This window comes from Aquila chrysaetos, chromosome 10 (genome assembly GCF_900496995.4).
Source record: "Aquila chrysaetos chrysaetos chromosome 10, bAquChr1.4, whole genome shotgun sequence".
NCBI lineage: Eukaryota > Metazoa > Chordata > Aves > Accipitriformes > Accipitridae > Aquila > Aquila chrysaetos.
This window is the reverse complement of record NC_044013.1, coordinates 31,440,703-31,459,929: the sequence shown is the minus strand read 5'-3', so window position 1 is coordinate 31,459,929 and position 19,227 is coordinate 31,440,703. Positions and strand designations below refer to the sequence as shown.

At 47.3% G+C, this 19,227-nt stretch overlaps 1 protein-coding gene across 5 annotated transcripts in view; it reads left to right on the top strand.

The window, feature by feature from the left end:
- Positions 1-19,227, top strand: part of MTMR4 (myotubularin related protein 4) — a 58,910-nt gene that overhangs the window by 9,318 nt on the left and 30,365 nt on the right. For 4 of the 5 annotated variants that reach the window (XM_030026984.2, XM_030026986.2, XM_041126526.1 and 1 more), the window contains exon 2: positions 12,583-12,656. In XM_030026984.2, the coding sequence (XP_029882844.1) occupies positions 12,654-12,656 (3 nt within the window). In that variant the 5' untranslated portion in view covers positions 12,583-12,653. Of the gene's footprint in view, positions 1-12,338; positions 12,423-12,582; positions 12,657-19,227 lie in introns of those variants that run through there. The other variant, XM_041126525.1, reaches the window with a different exon arrangement.

Below are 19,227 nucleotides of genomic sequence, written 5' to 3'. Positions count from 1 at the left end.
TTATTTTTTAATATAAAACTGTTGAATGCAAAGGTTCTGTGCAGGTCTTCTGACTGCCTCATTAGGAAACAGCGTGCAGAGCTTTCATTGCCGTTGCCAAATGAGGCAAAAGAGGAAGCAAAAGTGTTTTCATCCTGTAAAGTGGACTAACAGTTTTGTTTTATAATAAAACACAGACTTGATGAAAAGTGAAACCCCCTCCCTCCCTCTCTCTTCTGCTGCATCTTTCCTTCTTCAATAGGTGTTTCTACTAGAGGAATTTCCAGAAGTATGAGAGAGAGTGTTCTGCCTGTGGGCTTGCCTTCTTTTCTTGAAATATGAGAGGAAGTTACTCAGACTTCTCAGACAAGGTTCAATAGGTCTTGTAGCAGAGGAAGTCACATTTTCAGCATGTTTTACTAATGATGAATCGGTCAAAATCGAAGCTTGAATGAGCAGCCAGTTCATCTGTTGGAGTTCCCTGGGGAGCAGGGAGCCCAGCGGGTGTGATCCCACCACACTTGTGCTGCAGATAGCCATGCTGCAGCTCCTGCTTCCTCCCATGCCCCAAAAATCACAGAGCAAAGGGTTGTTACTGGAGCGACAGAAGATAAGTGGGATACCTCCTTGAGTGCTGCGACTTCAAGTTCTTTCAAAGATGCAGCTTTCCACTCCGTCTGTTCTCCATTACTGCTGGCACCCAGAGCTGTTGTGCTGCAGCCCTGGATGCTGGCTTGCATTGCAGAGCATGTGCTGAAATGAATACACAGTGCTGGGGAAAATCTGGCTTCCGCTGAAATTGCCAATAGATCTGCAGCTGGTTTCAGTGGCAGTGGCATTTCCTCTGTGCGTATCAGTGATGCGCTGATGGGAGGAAGGTGACTATCTCATGTTTGAGCAACGATGATAAAAATCCCCTTGTCTCCTGAAATTTGTCTTTGTGTTTAGATATAATAAATCTGATCCATTTCATTTTTGTTCTAAACCTTTTGGAGGCAGGAATTTGATGCTTAATGAGTTTTAATACAGTCAGTTATTAAAGGTAAGAAATCCCAGGCTCTGTTCCTAGCACTAAAAAAATGTGTGAATTGCAACAGATGAGTATAAATCCTTAGGCTCCTTTCAGTACCAAGTTTGTCACGTGGCTGTCTTCATGCCCTGTCCTGGTAGAAGCTGGCAGCGGGGAAGGGACAGTGCGTGTGAATTTGTGCAGCTCTTACTGCTAGATAGACAGGGGACTTGCTATATATATCGAATTGCCTTCTCTTTCCCTTTATTGATTGGCTGGGGATTTCCCTTTCTCAGAGTGCCTTTTGAGAGGACGTCATGGGCAGCACTGTTTTTAGAAACAGTTAAGCTCATGGTAGAGAGCAGACATGGTAGCAATTAAGCTCACCTGAACTTGCTGTCCTGCCCCTGTCATTTGAGGTGAGTTTATTAGTGAAAGCAGGTCACTGTGCAAGGCAGTCCCTTCACGTGATTTTCCACTGCTAAAGGGCAACACATTTTCAAAGGCTCCAGATACCTAGAAATTAAAGACCAGAGGCTCCAGTTTAACCAACCAGAGATTTTGGGGTCTTGGGGTGGGAAAGGGGAATTGTTAAAGGTCAGGTTAGGTATTGGTTGGTATTGGGAGGGATACCACCCCCAGAAAAAGCCTCATGAAGGGTAAGTTTCTGAGTTCATTGCTGTACATGTCTGGTTGGGAAGAGCAGCAGTGACAACATGAAGCCCTGAGAGGGCTCCTCTCTGCAGTGGCATGGGGAAGGAGGACATCCAGGCTGTCGTCATAACATACCATCCAGAGAAGCTGCCCACAAACCTGGCGTTTCTGCAGGAGCTGACAGCTTTGACCATTGGATGACTGTGCTCAGCAAAAAGTGAGAGATTTCAAGTTGAACATGTAATCAAAAGTGAGCTCTTAACTTATTAATAACAGCTCTCAAGGCTTTTCCTCTCATCTTGTGGTCATCTGTCTTCCTGTAGCTTGATGGTAGAAACCCTGAGCAGATGTTTGTCGCTCTGTTTTAGAGCATTCTTCCTGTGGAAGGTGGAGTTGTGTACTTAATTTGATAATGGTGCAATTACTGCAAGTTTTAGAGAGGAACTGGGTTTTCACCAGGAGCAGGGAGGAGCGTTCAGCAGAGGTGTGTGTTCCCAGCTATGTTTCAAGTGGTTGGACATAGCTGTCAGTGCTGCAGACCCTGGCACAGGATCCTCCTCACCTCGTTGGTGCAGCTGGTTGGGGGGGTGCTGCCAGGGAACCTGGGCTTGGTTTGGGTGAGTCAAGAGAAGAAATCTTGATGCTTTATTGTCCTCTCAGACCTGCTGTAGTTTTGGTTGTAGCTTTTCCATGTACATTTTTATGTGGGTAACTAAAAAATGCTTCATTTTAATCCCACAGAAGAAAACGACCCTTGGAGAAAATAGGCTCTCCTAGAAATTTTGTATGCGAATGATGGTGTGTGGGCTCTGGCCTGGGGTCTGCCTCTGGTCAGCAGCACATGCAGAACTACCCCTGGGGTTTCAGCGCGGAGGAGGCACAGCTGGAGCTGGAAGTGGCTGCCTCAGGGCTGTGAAACCCAGTAGTGTTGTGGGACCACTATAGGGCATGTGATCACCTGGAATAACAGCAATATTTTTTTCTTTCAGACACTGTTTCTATTGACTGTCTGTCCCAGGGAGGATTCAGATGCTTGCAGGCAGGTACCAGTTTAGTCTAGCACCAGTTTGGATACCAAATGTATCCTGCCTGGTCTCCAGCTGCTTTTACCGAGGGGTATGGTTCCCTCATTGGTCCAGTCCTCTGGCTGCAGGCAGATGCCTTAGAAACCTTAGGACTTCTAAAATAATACAGATGAGTATGTTTACGCACCTGTATAAAAGAGTAATAGAAGTTATATTTGTAATAGCAACTGGGCTGAAGTTGTGTTGCTGCTATTTAGTCAAAATTATTTTAAAGTACCCAGATGGTGAGTATGAGTATATTGCAGGTGGGTGCTCCAAAGAGCCGTGACCTTGGCTGGGGAAAGTTTGTGCGGGGTGGAGAGGGGGAACAGCACACTTCAGGACTTTATCTTTTGATTTCTGAGCCTTCTGGCGGATTTGGATCACATATTTCAGGCTTTTTTCTGCAGTCACAAAGATTGCCTTTCAAAGAAAACCGTGGCTGTCAAAGAGTCCACAAGTTGATGGGAATTAAAAGGTGAATTCTCCTGATGCATAAGAAGTGAGTGTTTGCAGAGACCAGTTTAGACAGCACTTCTCCAGCCTGGAGACTCCAGCGTGGGATGTGACCTCAGTAGTGCAAGCACCATTTCCTTGAAGTTGTTGCTGCTTCCTTCCTGAGATTGAGTTAAAATCTTCACATGGTGTGGTGTGGAGGGAGGTAACGGGGCTGCCAGCGGTGGAGTGAGAGGGAGCCCAGCGCCCACATGTCTCTCCAGGGCTACAGGCAGAGAACCAGGAGCAGGCAGGAGCGTGGATTGCAGCTGGGACAGGTCCATCTGCACTGCTTTGGGTAGGGACCAGGCAACTGTTTGTACTTGAATAAAGGCTTAATTGTGACTTGAAATGTTCCAACTGCTTTTTTTAAAGAAAAGCAAACAAAACTGGAGGACGACAGGCTGGAGTTACAGGGGGCTTTGGAAATGCTTGCCAAAGCTGTGCTTCCTGTCTCCGTTAGTCCGGTGGTTATGAAGTTTAGCTTGGAGCCTTGGCTTTGAATCCCTTCTCTGCCGGCTCGGTATGAAAGGCCTTGAGCCTTGAGCCCCATCCATGGGGATGGCATGGAGATGGTGAGGGCTCTTTAGGTCCATGGTTCCTCCATGTGCCATTGAAATGAATGAGGTGTCTGTCTCGCTCTCTGCTGGTGTCTCAGCTTCTCGCTGGCTGTGATGGCAAATGAATCAGTGCAGCGATGGCAGCGCGGTGGCATCATGCAGAACCTTTGCCAGTCCCTGTTCTCTGCCAGTTCCTTAGGAAGGTGAAGGAGGAGGCAGAGGCTGACCTGGCAGGGGAGCATCCCTGGTGTGCTGCTGCCACCTGGTGCCACCGGCTGCCCCCAGCCCCTTGGCTGCTTCACCTGCAGAGCAATGTATTTTGCTGCCACAGCCTTGGTTAAGAGAAAGGAGATGATCTTAACTAACATATGCTAATGGTCCTTGCTGTGCAGTATGTGGAGCTTCCTTCGCAGTTACTGGTTTCCCCTTGAAATTCTGATTTCACTGTCATTAATGTAAAGAGTGGAGTCAGCTGGCAGGCAGGCATGCTGCTGAAATTAATTATGCTTACAGTCACTGCAGTGATGGACAGTAGTGCTCATTAGGGGTCTGGCAAAGCACTGTGCTCTGTTCTCTTTGCTTGTAATCCTGCACACTTTGACATCTGGGTGGCACTGCTGGACCCTTCTTACTGTAGGTGTCCTCTGAACTGGAGTCTCTCAGTCTGTCTGCCCATGCACATGGTGTAAACTGTTTACTGGCTCCTCTATGTATCCATTTCTCCTGACTCCTGGCTGAGTGAGAGGTGGCAGGGCGACCTGGGCAGAGGAAAGGACGTGGTGGACAGAATGGTGCTGGAGAAGTGGTCCTGCAGCTTGGATGGGCCATAAGGATCTCCCCCTCTCCTTTTTCTTCACTCTTCCACAAAACAAGTTGTCATTAGACCATTTTCATATTGTCCCTAGGCTAAGCTATTCCCTGGGCCTGAAGCGCAAAGGTGGGTGGCAGATCTTCACTGCATGCATATCTCTGGCCCAGCCTATCGAGTTAGGCATTTTTCAAATTCTGGTGGTGTTTTCCTCCCCCAAGCTCTAGTCTTGTTTTCCCATTTCCCCCTCCAGCTCTCCCCACGCCCTCTACATTCCTGCATCCTTCCTTCCATGGCTGCTGTTTTCACTGTTTCTTCTACCCTTGGCAGTCCTCACTTCTACACCATTCACCAGCATGAACCCCAAAACTGCCCATACCCCGCTGCAGCTCCCGCCCTGGGGTCACTCACCCCAGCCCAGCTCAAGCAGAGACCCCTGTTGCCACCAGCGTCTCTGCCCTCGGGGTCTGCGTTGCTCTTCCCAAGCTCTGCAATCTTCAGCCCATCTCTCCTCATGTATTTACTTTTGCAAAACTTCTTATGTTCATTCTCACTTTTGTAGCACTCGAGGGCCAGGCCTGCTGCAGCATGGTGGGTTTGAGGCTCGTATTGGATCTGCTCTGGTCTTCGCTAAACAAGAGCTTTGCTTTTGTCAGGTATTAAGCCTGGGCTGCTCTGGGCACACCTCTGACTTTTCCAGTCTTCTTTCCCTTTCCTTTTTACTGCAGACGACCTTGTTTCTTTGGAGGGAAAAAGACAAAATACTGTGTTGACATCCCTTCCTGCCTCTCTGCATTTCTCATGGCATTCTTCTTTCCCTGCACCAGGCACAAACAAGTTCTCTGGTTTGTCCTCTTGCCTCTGATCACATGCTGTCTCTTCCTCCCTGTTACACCATTCTCCTTCCCCCTTATTCTCAATTTCTCACCTGCCTCTGAATCCTTCCCCATGCTGTGTAGTTTCTCCCTTGTTAAAGGCAAGGTTCACCTCTGCTCCTGCTCACCTCCTGTGGCTGATTTCTGTCCCCCACCACACTTTCATGGTAAGTCCCCCATAAGCAACCTGTTCAGACTGAAGTCTCTTGCCTCCTCAACCTGCCTTACCTGCTGTACTGGAACTGCTGCTGCAAAAACCTTGAGCTTGGCAAAATCTCCGAATTTTTCCCACCCCCTTTGCTGTTCAGGAGTTTTGACTCTACAACAGTTGTGCTCCTGAAATCCCTTCCCTGAACTTGCTCTGCCCGTTCTCTCCCTTGCTCTGCTGCTCCTTCAGCACTTCCTCAGGGATTTGCTCTCCCAACATGGCTCTGGTTTCCGTCCTGTTGCTCTGTGCTCTCTGTAATCTTATCCGTGCGCACATGTTCAACTACCCTCCTTTGCAGCTGGCACATGCATATGCTGTTTCTTTCCTCGTTGATGCCTAGCTGTCAGTCAAGCAGGGCTGGATAATCTGTCCTGATGTTACCCGCATGACTCTGTGACCAGTAATGGCACTGGTTTGGAGGATGGCCTCTGACATCTTCACTGTACAGCTGTATAAACTTGGTCTGAGAATGTGCATGAGGACTAGCAAAACACTAGCCACATCTGGGTATGTTTTTGAGGGCCAAAAGGTGAATTTCTCCTGTAGGATGGTGCTGTGTAGTCAGGAATGTTTCTGGCTACAGCAGCTTTCCCAGGTGCCTCTGCAGTCGTGCAAAGAGCTGCTTTATGTGTCCTGGTCTGATCTTTTGGGTGCAATCCGGTGTTTGAAACCTAGATGTTCCTGCTTCGAATGCAAGAGGAGCCTAATAGGTCTTCAAAGAGGTCTTGATCATTTTTAAATATGAAGGAAAACACTTTCAGGGCATTTTAATCATAAACTGACTCTTAGACTGGATGGCCAGGAAGGGTTTGCAAGCTGTTACCCTCTCCCAGCTGCTGCGGTGGCTGTGCGTAAGCCAGGGTGGTTCCGTTCTCAGGCAGTACATGGTTCTGTGCTGTGGGCTGAGCAAGATGATGTCCTTGTCTTGCTCCTTGTTGGTCTGAGACCATCCCCTGGTACTCAGGATGGGTAATGTGTGTGCAGCGCTGCAGTGCCGTGGCAGGTACCTCCCGCCCCTGGGAGAATGTCTCTTACCCTCCCCACATCTCGTAGGTAGGTTGACTTTGAACATGAGATTCGGTCTGTAATCCTGAGTCACCGATCTCCTTGGGAAGAGCAGCCAGAGTTGGGGTGTGCCGAGGGCATTGCAGGCAGCTCTACTTACTCAGAGGCATGTGGGGATTCACGTATTCAGACCTGAACCAAAAAAAAGTGTCTGATCTGTTCTAAGTACCCTAAGCAGTAAAAAGGACAGCTTTTTTCATAAGCTTGATAGAATTTATCCAATTCTGAAACTTCATCTACCAGTAATTGGATTGAGTTATATCTTTGTCAGCAGAGTTGCCCAGAGCTGACTATACTTTGCATAAATACTTAAACATATTGAACAAGTCTTCTCTTTATTATTTTTTTTTTTTTAAGCTGCATATGTGAGCTTGTTTTGCTTTGGATTGCTAGATGGGTTTTGTCTTTCTGCTTCAAACTTGCTGTCTTAGCTCTGGCCACCTGGAGGCAGTTGTAGCCGTGGCCCCAGCAGCACTGGGGACAGAAATGCCATCAATTTGACACTTCTGCTGCTTACTACTTTTATGTATTACTGCAATAGACTCTTTGCCTGCTGCTTGTCCTGCAGCTCACGCAGAGGTGACTGTGGGGTCCTCTAAGGTACACAATGTGCTGTTTTCCAATAGCCCTTCATCTTGTGAGTAATTCTGGATCTCTGAATTCATACCTTGCCTCTGGTTATACCTGTATGCAGTTAAAGTATGATCACTTAGCGTTGCAGAGCAATCCAAATACTTTGGCAACTTGTCATCGTCATCTGGTATTAGACATTCTTAAGATCTGGCCGCCCAATCTTTTCTTTTTAATAGTTACTCATCATTAAAAGTTTTTTGTTGTTGAAGACCATCTAGTAGCGGCCTTCATTAGAAACAGCCCTCGGACCTATAATTTTGCTTAAAATAACAAAGATTGTCCCATACAATCTGCTTTGCATGTAACTATGTGGTCTGACAATTGTAATTTTAGCCCCTTAATTAGTTGAGAGGCTTGAGATGGCTGTTCTGTTTCATTTGAGGTCGAAATAAGGCTAGTAGGGTTCCTGGTTGTTTCTTCTAACATCCCCCGTTTAATATTGGGACTTGTTTTTCCCCATTAAGTACATCAGGACTAACTCTACCATTTTAGCTGAAATTAAAACAAAATCTCTGCCTGGGGCAGGCACTGAGCGCAGAGAGCTTTGGTCCAACTGCAAACAATTGGTAAAGTTTTATAAGCAATTAAAAACAAGTCTCATAGTGGGAAGCGTGGAGCTGCCAGAGGGGCCACCCACCTCGCCTGGGGTGCGCACCGAAAACTGCATCGCAGCAGCACTAACGAGGCTGGAAGCTGTAATCGGTGCCGGCTGCGTTTCCCACCTTTCCAAAGCTCCCCATGCATGTCTGAAATACCCCTGTGCACCCTGATGGGCATCCTTCCTCCCTCCCAAAGGACCTCTGCTCCCCGCAGTGTGCCAACAGCAGGTGATCGCAGGGAGCAGCCATGCTGAGTTTCCTAAGCCTGGCTCGCTATTGCTAATCAAGCTGTGCTGAAGGCAGGGCTATTAAGCTTTTCACAAGCTTTTCTGTGAGGCTCCTGTAAATACACACTGGTGAAGCAGCGATACGCTTTTGTGGCACCTCTGTGAGATGTGAAGAGGCAGAAAGATAGTAAATGTTTCTTCTGATTTTTGACAGTCTAATTGTTTGCTTGGAGAGTCAGGTTTTCCAGCGCATGTACAGTTTATATCGCACCTTGACTTGGCTTGCAGCTGAGAGGCAACCCTGGGTGTTTGAGTCTGGAGCTGTAATTCAGAAAATGGAGAATAGTCACTGGTTGTCTGTGAAATGTCTGGCTTGGGTGGTGGCTGAACATCCTGGAGGAGGACGGGTCCAGCTCTGCAGGCAGAGCTGGGTCCTTCTGTCCAGGCTCTTTTCTTGCAGCTCCCAGGTGTATTCTAGCATCTGCAGCAAACAGGGGCAGAGGTTTCAAGACGGCTGCTGCTTCAGTCCCCGCCACTCTGTTTTGCACTGGGAGAGGCAAAGATCCCTGGAGGAAATAACGTGGTTGCGTAACGAAGTGTACAATAACACGCATGAGCCACGTGGGCCAGAGGGCTATGGGGAGAGCAAATTAAGATTTTTACAAGTGTTCTCAACTCTGACACTTCCTTATTATCTGAGGGTTTGGCTCTGAGTTTAATAGTTCCAGGGTAGAATACGGTCTATAAAAATGCTCAAGTGAAGTGAGTTATTTTCTCTACTTCCCCCAACCCAGGTGTGTCAGGCAGCATCACCCCACTGGCCTCGTCAGCAGGACTGGCACCTCTAGTGCTGTCTGGTGCCACCCTCCAGCGGAGCAATGGGGAGGGCAGCGGGCTGCTGGCTGTGGGGCGTGAGCCCTACACTCTGTCTGTGATTGCACAGTAGCAGAACAGCATGAGGCTCTGGGCTGTGGTTTCCATCCATGCTTGAAAAGGCATTGTGGTTTTTTATCTTCTCTCCAGTTTCATCCTTTTTGTCTTGCCTGTCTCTGTCTCTGGTCCCCTCTTCATTTAATTCAGCAGTATCAGCCTCCACCTTGGCTGGGCATAACAGGTGGCCAGCTCTAGCCCGTCCCCTGTGACCAAGATTTTAGGGGAGCTTCTGACCTGGATTTTGGGGAATCCAACCTTCTGCATGGGAAACAGCTCCTTGAGCAGCTGCAAACCTGCATGCCTGACTTCCCCAGGAGAGGTGGTAGGTGCCAGCCCAGGGAGGTGTCGGGCAGTGGTGCTGGGTGCGTTGAGCAGCTACCATCTTCCCTCCTGAGGGCTGGAGACTGCTTGGCTGGAAGTCACAGCAGCAGAGCCAGCAGCCAGTCCAATAGGGCAGCCTTTGAAAGGAGGAGGACCACAGCCAGCCCTGAAACAGGGGGGGATGCATTTCCAATGCCAGTGGAGGAGCACATGGAGCTGCACATGTACATGAGTGAAGTTGCCTGCAGATGGGTGGACTGGACCAGATGTAATTTGGGTAGTGCTGGAGGCCCAAGGCTTTCCTTGGTGGTACAAGCAGCACTTGGGTTTTTGTGGTATCTCCTGGCTTCCTTCACCCCATAAATCTTCAGGAGCCCCTTCAGCTTCTTCCTTGCTCCGGCCAGGATGAGGAAGCCCTCGGGGGCGGAGGAGTGGTGGCATTCCTTCAGGCTGAGCTAATGCTTCTGCAGGAGTCCCGGCTGCCGTGAACTGCCTTGCTCTTGGGCAGTGGGCTTTCAAGAATAGCTTGGGGGATGGGAGCAAGGAGGAACATCCTCAAATATGGTGCAGCCAAAGAAAGTTGCAGTTTCTAGCAATTACCAACTTCTCCTACAAGGAAGGAAGTGAGAAACTGAAGTAGCCATTAGCAATTATTTAATAAATTGGTACAAAGCGTACCACAGGAAAAGTACTTGTGTGTCATTTGGTGTTATCAATAATTCAGATATCTTCAGACTAATGAACAAAGCATAACTTAACATTTTACTTCCCGTGCTAATTGTGCTTTTCACCTAATTTGTAAGTCACCAGATGGCAGCGACAATTCCTGGTGGCATGGTAAGCTGCTACTAGGTTTTTTTTCTCTATATGAAGTCTGATAAGTGTGGTAATTTTGCTAAATAGTGGGGAAAAAGCCTTTTATAGTTAAAAAGAGACAGGCTGGATCTGGGTTTGGAGGGAGATATTGCAGTATTTGGCTTTTTCTATTTTCCAAGGAAAAAAGTTGATTCCCACTGTGGGGTTTTTTTCGTATTTCCTGAAACTTGGTGATCTGCTTTTAAATGTAAGGTAATATAGTGCGCAAGTTTTGAATCCTTTCTGTACTCCATTCCTTTCTTCTGTCCTTTCTCATCAAATGCATGGCAGGACATGGGAAATTAACTGAAGGTACAAGGGTAATTATTCCTACCTGACAGCACTGCTAGAGCAGGGTGGGAGCTGCCTCCCGCATTGCGCAGCAGTGCTGAAGGACTTACTTACGTGCTGCTTGCTCACAATGAAGACTATGTTTCAGAAATGACTCCTTAGTGCTGGCATTCAGCTTGGCCTTCTAACGTGTGGGTGTCAAACCTCACATAATTCTGGGCTGGGAAAGAAATCCCTGAGTGGAAGGAAAGCCTTGAGTAGGTATTCAGAAACTCTTCTGTAGCTGACCCAATTCCTCAACGGCGGAAGAAGGAGTAATTCTCAGCTGGGGTATGTTGTGCAAGATGTTTAGACAGTCTCTAATTCCACATTTGTTGACATTTGTATTTAATCTAAGGAGGAAAAAGGTTAAAAATGCATGGTGGCAAAACTTGCCTGTCGTGGTTTCAGCCCAGCCGGTAACAAAGGACCACGCAGCCGCTCGCTCACTCCTCCCGCACCCCTCAGGTGGGATAGGGGGAAGATGGAGGAGAGAAAAGAAAAAAAACTGGAACCTCGAGGGTTGAGATAAGGGCAGTTTACTGGGACAATGCAAAAAAAGTTACAACAACAACGACGGTACTAATGAAAGAGTATACAAAAAAAAGTGATGCACAGTGCAACTGCCCACCACCCGGGACCCGACGCTCTGCCACTTCCCCCACCGAAAGTCGAGAGAGAGAGCAGGAGAGCCCTCCCCCCGGCCCACTCCCCATTTATATACTGGGCATGATGTCACATGGTATGGAATAGCTCCTTGGCTAGTTCAGGTCAGCTGCCCCGGCTATGCCCCCCCACCTCCCAGGTTCCTGTAAAAATTAACTCTATCCCAGCTGAACCCAGGACATTACCAAAGACCTTGAGCATTCCTGGAGCTTTGTCATGCTACAGGCTGCTGGTGACTGGCAGAAATCAGATTTGGTTGATGAGCTCTAAGCCATCTTCAGGCTACACTTAAATACTGAACATCCCCACTCAAAACATTGTTATTTTTAAAAACCATTGGGACATGTGTGTGCAGATTTCCATGCTGCTTGTGTGCACAGTGAAGGGGCTGCGCAGCTGGGTGAGTGGCACCGGGAACAGGAGTGCACAGAGCAGCTACAGGGCTGTCAACCCATTTCCGATGGCAGTGTTTGACTGTGTATAATTCAGTCCTCTGTGTGGGGCTGGAAGAGGAGAACAGAGGGCAGAATTTGTACAGATGAGAGATATGTTAGTGATCAAATGATCCCATATCGGAGAGAACTGAAAACCTCAAGGAAGGGTCTGTTCCTCTATGGAAATCCCAGGATCACCTGTGGGACCATCTGGTGGTATTGGAAAGGATCTTCTCAGAGCAGGACCTTGCTCGAGTCTTGCTGCTTGGCTTTTTCCCTTCTACGAAACGCGTTCTGTGACCAGTCCTCCTGCTAGCAGGGGGAAAGCTGGCAGAAGGGGCTGCTAGTTTTTGCACAGCACTTTGGTCTCTTGCATCCTGCCCTACTTCCTAGGCAGGACAAGATTTGATTTTAGAGGTGATTTCCTCCCAAGACCACAGCGATCTCTTCCAAGCACACCAGTTTCATATGAAGAAGGATCCTCCCCAGGTCCTTGAACCATAATGACCAAGCCTTTCTTCTTTCAGCTCCCTCCTGTGCTCCCCCGAGGTGTGGGTTTTGTGCTTCTAGGGTACTGGCTGGTGAGTGCTGATGCGTAACAAGTCCTGCATGCTGTGTGTAGTGGCCAGCTGACTAAAAGGATTTGGTGTCTCCCCGGTGATGCTGAATCTAATTTCCAGCAGCTCCTGAAAGGGCACTAAATAGAGGTTAGCAGTGATAGATACAGGGTGCTGGCCTCTTGATTTTTTTTTTTTTGTTTGTTTGTTATTTTTTCTACTTTTTTTTTCCCCCCCCTCTATGTTCATACTGAAGTATCATTGCTGTTGATCTAAACTTCTGCTCTGGGTTTTTTCTGCTTTGTTGCAGGTGAGACTAGTGGAAGAGCAAGAAGAGACTGAGCTGTGATTGAACCAGAAGATTTTGGACAGTGTCTGAGGATGGTGAGTATACATTCTAGTCTGCCTCTGTCCTCTGTGGGTGGTTTTGTTCTTTCTTTGTGTGTCCAAATCTTGTGATGCTGCTAAATGTATGAGAATAAATACAAGAATGGGAAAGAAGAGTGCTATAGTATTGTGTGTTATATATAATAATGTAATATAGAGAGGTTTTATTACTGTGGCCAAGATATACTGTTGGTAGGATAAGTTTACCCCTAATCTTGTTATTGGAATATACAGGAAAAAAAGTAAGAAAGATTGGAATCCCCTTCTGCCTCCTTGGACTACTGACATAGTCATCCAGTTTTTGTGGCTTACTGATTTATTTTTACTTAATGCTGGGGTTTCTCATTCTGTTCCTCTGTCACCTCTCAATGAAGATTTAACACCATGTTAATAATGTGCTCTGGTGCCACCAAAGTAGCAGAAATTTCACAATAATTAGTCATAGAAAAATATGGTATAAAAGAATCTGGAAAGACTGAAACACAGCCAAAACAGCCAGATTGCTGATAAACTCGGGTAAAGTGCCTCTAATGCCTCCAGCAAGAAATAACCCAAAATATGCGTGATCTGATGAGAGAAAGAAAGCTGGAGACCAGGAATGTTGAAAGATATGCTGAAAGTGTCGTTAGGGTGGTAGTTTGAATAGGGGTTTGAAGGCAACATGGTGATCTGCATATTGGGCTGTGGGTGGGCAGGGAGCCCGAACGTTGCTGCAGTAACATGGTATTATCATCAGCTTCATGCTCGCCGCTGCCAGAAGTGTATCATTATGTTGGAAGGAGTGCAGAGAAGAACGGCAGAAACAGTCAAAGGGCTGGAAATTCAAATTGAGGACGTGAAAATTTAGGTTAAACGTTAAAAAAAAAATAATTTAAAAATTATGGCAGACTGCTTGAGGAAATAGTGATGTCTCCTATGGGATTGTCTCCCATGTGATCTATTAACAACAAGTCCCTATTCTCATGCTCCCTGGTTTTGTCTCAAGATCTCCTGTGCTTTCTGTTGGAAGAGCTTTCTGCCACACTTCAGGTTAAGGAGCTTGCTCTGGGGTGGAGAGATGAAAGCATGCCCTTGTAACCCAATAAAGTGTCTTATGCTTCAAGTTGGAATTACCCTGGTGTCAGACTGGAAGTGTAAAAACCCAACAACTTCTCTGTATGGGATTGAGTTGAGACTGATGCAGATGTATCCAGATATGAATGAAAAAAAAAAAGTCAATAAACACATGGAAAATACATAAAAAAATTCCTCCAGGTAACATGGAAAAGGCCAGCCTGGGTCCATCGAAGGCCTGGTTAGTCAGATACCCCATTGATGGGGGGCCACCGGTAAATGCTGCAGGGGAGCCTGGGGAGAGCATCTCTCTGGTGTATGCCCTCACCTGTCAGGATCTGCAGCTCTGACTTGGTAATCCAGAAACAGTTTATTGATGTCTTATGAGACCTTGGTAGACTTTTCTTCTGTGAATTCCATCTAGCTGCTTTTTAAAACCAAGTAAAGATTTGCAGTTGCAACACGTTGCAGCAAAGAGCTGTCCTGCCGAGTTGTGCGGGGTAGCCCCTCTTGCTTTGTTTTTGAACATGCCCCATGTCATTTTGGTTGATGGTCCCCTGTTCTGGTACTGAGAGTAATGGTGAAGTGTGGCGCTGCCTGTGAGCACCCCATGCCCTTTGGGATTTTGTAGATCTCTGTCACATTCCCATCAGACATCTGAAGAGCTCTAGTCTTTTAAATTCTTCTCTGTAGAGAAGCCATCTTTAATCCTTGTCACACCTCTCTGGACCTGTATTCTTTTTGGGGTGTGTAGACTGGAACTTTGGACTTATTAAAACATGGAAGCTTTTACTTTTCACTGCACTCCTTTCATGTGTCTTGACAGATACTTATCCTGACCGGGCCATGGGCTGCCCTTAGTTTGGTTTCTTCTAGACAAGAGGGTCTTCTGCTCCTTATGAATACATGAAGATGACTTTACAGTTTCAAAGGACCTTCTGAAAAGGATTAATGGGGTTTTCATATTTTATTAAAATGTTCCTTTGATTTTTTTTAAAATTATTTTTCCTTTTGGGAACAAAAAAGGAAAAAAAAAAACCAACACTGAACCCCACCCCTCTCTCCCACTGTTTTGGGAAGAGAGTATAGGCTTTTTATCTCCCATGGCAGGGGAGAGAAAGCAACTTATAATTGTGAGCTGTAGAAATAAGCATTTGCCTCCACCTACCTACCTGAGCTTCTGTCAGCAGTTAGAGGTAGAGAGCTGGTGTAAACTCTTGACACCCTCCTTTGAGTCCTTTTGTGACCTCTCTGGAGGGTTGTGACTCTGAGTTAAGTGCAGGTCTGCAGGGGGAGGGATGGAGGTCAGTTGCTGGTTAATGGATGCTCCATGGGGTAGTCTTCTAATCTGTGGGCGCTTCTGGGCTGGCCTTCTTCAGCCGGCTGCTGGGAGGGTTGGCTGGAAACCCTGTTCCCTGCAGGCATGCTGAGCACTTAGTTAATTACCTGTGATCACTACAGTCAGAGGGCACTGCACCAATGCCCTCTGGTTAGCAAGGGCATCCCCATAAGCTTCTACCTTACTCAGCAGCACCCCAAATGTGCATTACCAGCTGCTCTCCCCTTTCTGCTGCTGTGAATGCTGGGTCTAGTGTCAGCTGAGAGTTTTGTTTGCTTTGATTGTAAGACTCTTCTCATTTCTTCCCCAAAGACTGGCTGCTGATGAAAATGACCTTGAAGACAGCACTAGTGGTGGTTTAATCCTTAACTCTGGTTCATGGAAGTCCTAACAAGCATCCAGTACCTTAATACATTACTTAAAACTAACCTGGCAGGTAAGTTAGTGCGAGCTGCTGTGCTGCTCTGCCAGCTGCTCAGGGCTCAGCTCTTAGCATGCCATACAACTCCCACAGCAGCATTCCTTCTTCTTACTGCTGGGGATACTGGGACTGTAGACATCTGGATTTCCACGATAGTTCATACCCTTTGGAGGGGACCATGACTGTTAGTATAGGTGGGGTTTCACAGGTTAGCCATCCCTCGTCCACTCTTGCTGGCATACAGAGTTGATAGCCTTTGACTTCTGTCCTTTCGTCCCTCTTCTCAAAGGCTTCTTGCTTCGTATTTCTGTTATGTGCTCACCTCTGGGCAGCTTTCTGAACAAATATTAAATGCAGTATTACAGATCTATATAAGCTTTTCTATCATCCTGTAAAGATGAAAGGATGGCACTCACCATCCCAGTCCTGATTTACGGGGTATAAAATAGTAACTTCTGTTCTCTTCACACAAGTTGAGGGGTTTATTTCTGGGAGGCCACCTCAGTGGCTCAGCAGCCTTTCAGTTTACCCAAGGGCCTCCTTAGGCTTTGAGGAAATGAACTATTTCTTTAGAGGGACCTGAAAAAAGATGCCCTTCGTGCAACAAAAGTAGAGGAGGCAGAACAAGAAGTCCATTTGGCCACAGCTAGTCAGCTCTCTGCATCAGCTCATGTAGATTCTCTGCCTAGGCAGTGGAGAGAAATAGAAATACATGCGCAGTTCATCTCACCCTGATGTAGATATCTGCTAAGCAGAAAGAGGATAATTTTTAACTTTTAGGGTGAGGTAAATGATACAAGTCTCTCCCTTCCACTCCTTAACCTGTAAAAAGATCCAGATAACCAGTTCCTGCTTTGATCTTCATCAAAAAAATTCAGACCTGGACAGATACAAAGTAGAGTACCCTGATAACACCTCTGCTGCTGGGACCATCTCAGCCTGCAGCAGCAGGTGAAGGCTTGGTGAATGCCGGAGCCCCAGGCTGTTGGGCAGAGCTGCCCCAGTTTCCGTCAATTTGCTTCTGATGTCCTGGGAGTACCTTCCCAGGACAGTCACCTCCTCCTGCCAATTTTTCGGTCATTTTTCTCCAGCTGGAAGCAGATTAGGGCAGTCAGTGCAATGGATGTGCTACCAGGGACAGGGTTTCGGATTCAGATCTCTGCCATCCATGGCCATAGCCCCTTGCTTTGCCTCCTCTCCATCTGCAGGGTGATGCATCATGCTGTGGTGGTGAAAAGCCCACCCTTAATATGTAGGAGGGATGGAAGTGGTGCCCTCTGCCTAATGAAAGAGTATTTACAGTAATTTTAGTTGTGGTACTGAAAAGAAATGGAGGATAAAGATATGTCAGGGTTGGGAAGGGTATACCTGTACTCAGAAGTCTAAGTCCAGTATGCTGGCAGTGGCACCTCCATGCAGTGGACTGGACCAGTTTTCCTCTTCTCACCCTTTGGCTGCTTGCTTCCACCTTTCTGCAAGTGGTAGACTCTGCCAGTACCTGTATTTCACAAGGGGTTTGGGTTCCTCAAGTGCATCTATGTGTCATTCAAGCTCTTTGAGGCACTTGCAGATCTTTGCTTGGGTGGATTGTAATTTTTCAAGGGGAGAGATTGAGCTGCAGACCTGTGAAGAGGAATCGGAGGTGGCCCAGCAGGGTGGACATTAGCTGCTCTTTGGGACCACCCTTTCTCTGTCTTGCAGAAAGCTGAGCTAGCCGTTGATGAAAAGGTGCAGTTCAGGGTGTTGACTGGAGAGATTTCAGCATCACGGTGGCTGTCCTGTGCTCCCAGTACGAATTCCCTGGGCATGTGGGACCAGATGGCAGCTCACCCCAATGCTGCAGGCTGGGCTTCTGGTGCATGCAGGCATGTCTCTATAGGGAATATTGTCTCCCTTGGAGGCTGCAGGATGGCCCCTTGAGTGCCAGTCCTATCTCTGCCAAGCACTGTGCTATCTCAGAGCCTCCAGATCCCTTCTGGGACCTTAAAGAGAGGTTGCAAGCTGTTTTCCTGCAGTGTGCAAGCAGAGGCGTATGGAGGGGTGGGAGGAGCAGCACAGGAGAGTGCCACTCACAGCATGAACAGCATGCAGTGCTAGTGGGAGAAAAAAGGGTTAGGTACTGCCAACTGGCCTTAAGAATATGCTGTCCGTGTTACAATCAGCTCCTCTCTTCCTCAGAGTACATGAAACCTTTAGAATTGTTGTGTTTGGGAGAAAATGAGGGAGGTTTCTCCCTCCCCCTGCATGAATGTGCATATGGACGACACTCAGAGGAGCCCAGTTATGTGAAAATAACCTTGTCTTCCTTGTTCGGTCTGGTGGTGGTTAGTGATAATGGAGCAAATACCAGCTGTTCAGCTGGGGAAGCATCTGAGGTGGCATTTAGGAAATCCCTCTAGCTAAGCCAGCTAAACGAGGCTGTGAGCGCTCTGCATTCCTGTTCCTGGCCACCCAGGCTGCCCGGCACCGGGCAGTCTCACTGCTGCTGCTCCTGTCCTCATCTTGTTGATTGGATGGAAATGAGAGCAGGTATTTTGTGAACTGTTGGAGGAGGAGGTGAAAGTGGCAGAGTTTGAATCAAGTTCCTCCTGAAACTGTGAGCCTCTGAGACGCTGCTGAACGCTCCAAGATGCAAGGTCTACTTCTGCTCTGCACCAGGCTCAGCTCTTGTGCAGAAGTTTCTAAGCCATGTGTGAGTCTTTTTCTAATGCTAGAAGTGCAAAAATATTTCAGTGAAAGCGGGAGATCTATTTGTGGATGTTCAGGTCAGCTTAGGTTGGAAATTCAAAGTAATGATCTGATGAGCAACGTTTTAACTCTGCGCAGCTGCAGCTTTGGGTTACAAAGGTCCTTCTGCAACTCGAGCTGGAAGCAGTCCCCATGCCAGGCCCTGAACTGAGAGCTGGTCCTAAGAATCTCACCGTGGGTTGGAGCAGACCTCTTACCTGCCTTGTCCATGTTTTTGTATGTTATAAATGCTGGTCATGTGTTGTATGCACTTAATATGTTAAATAGCGATGTATGCTCTGACTCCACATAAAAGACTTCTGTGCTTCACCTGTTATTGACCGACATGCTTTGTTGCTTTTCTGCTCATACATGTCAGGAAAAAAAGTAATACTTGTTTTACAGTTTTTATAGCTACACTTTGTTTCCAGTACAAAAGTTTCCTTCCACCTTTTGCTGCTCTGGTTTCTCAGCAGACCTCTGGCATTCACCCCAGAGGAGAACCTGTGGGGAGTGGGACATCTCTCCTGCTGCTCAGATTTGGCCAAGACAAATCTGTAACCTCATCCATAACCCTCTGTCCTCATTGTGTTGACTTTGTATGTAATGCAAATGGGTTTTGGTTTGTGGGTGCCAGGTGGAGTCAGGTGCCCCTGAGGCTGGGCAGTGCCTGACATTCGCCCACCATGAACCACCTAAATGGTGGAGCTGGATGGAGCCAAGGTGGTAATGGGATTTCATGGCTTATCTCTAGGCATGGTCTCATCTTCTTCTAGGGCTTTTATCCTGAATAGCAAAGCCTGTGTGACTGTGGCCTGTGGGGTAGTCCATGGTGTTTGTTTTCTCAGCAAGGCATTTGGCTGAATGGCTTTTTGCCTGAGCATTGCTGCCCTGGAGTGACAACGGGCAGCAGGCCTGGGTGTTGGAAAGCTGTCCCTTGGTCAAAGCAGCTCAGAATAATTAACCCTTCACGATTTTGTGGAGAAATGGCCAAATCTTTTATCTGACTTGAGAAAAACCTTTGGAGA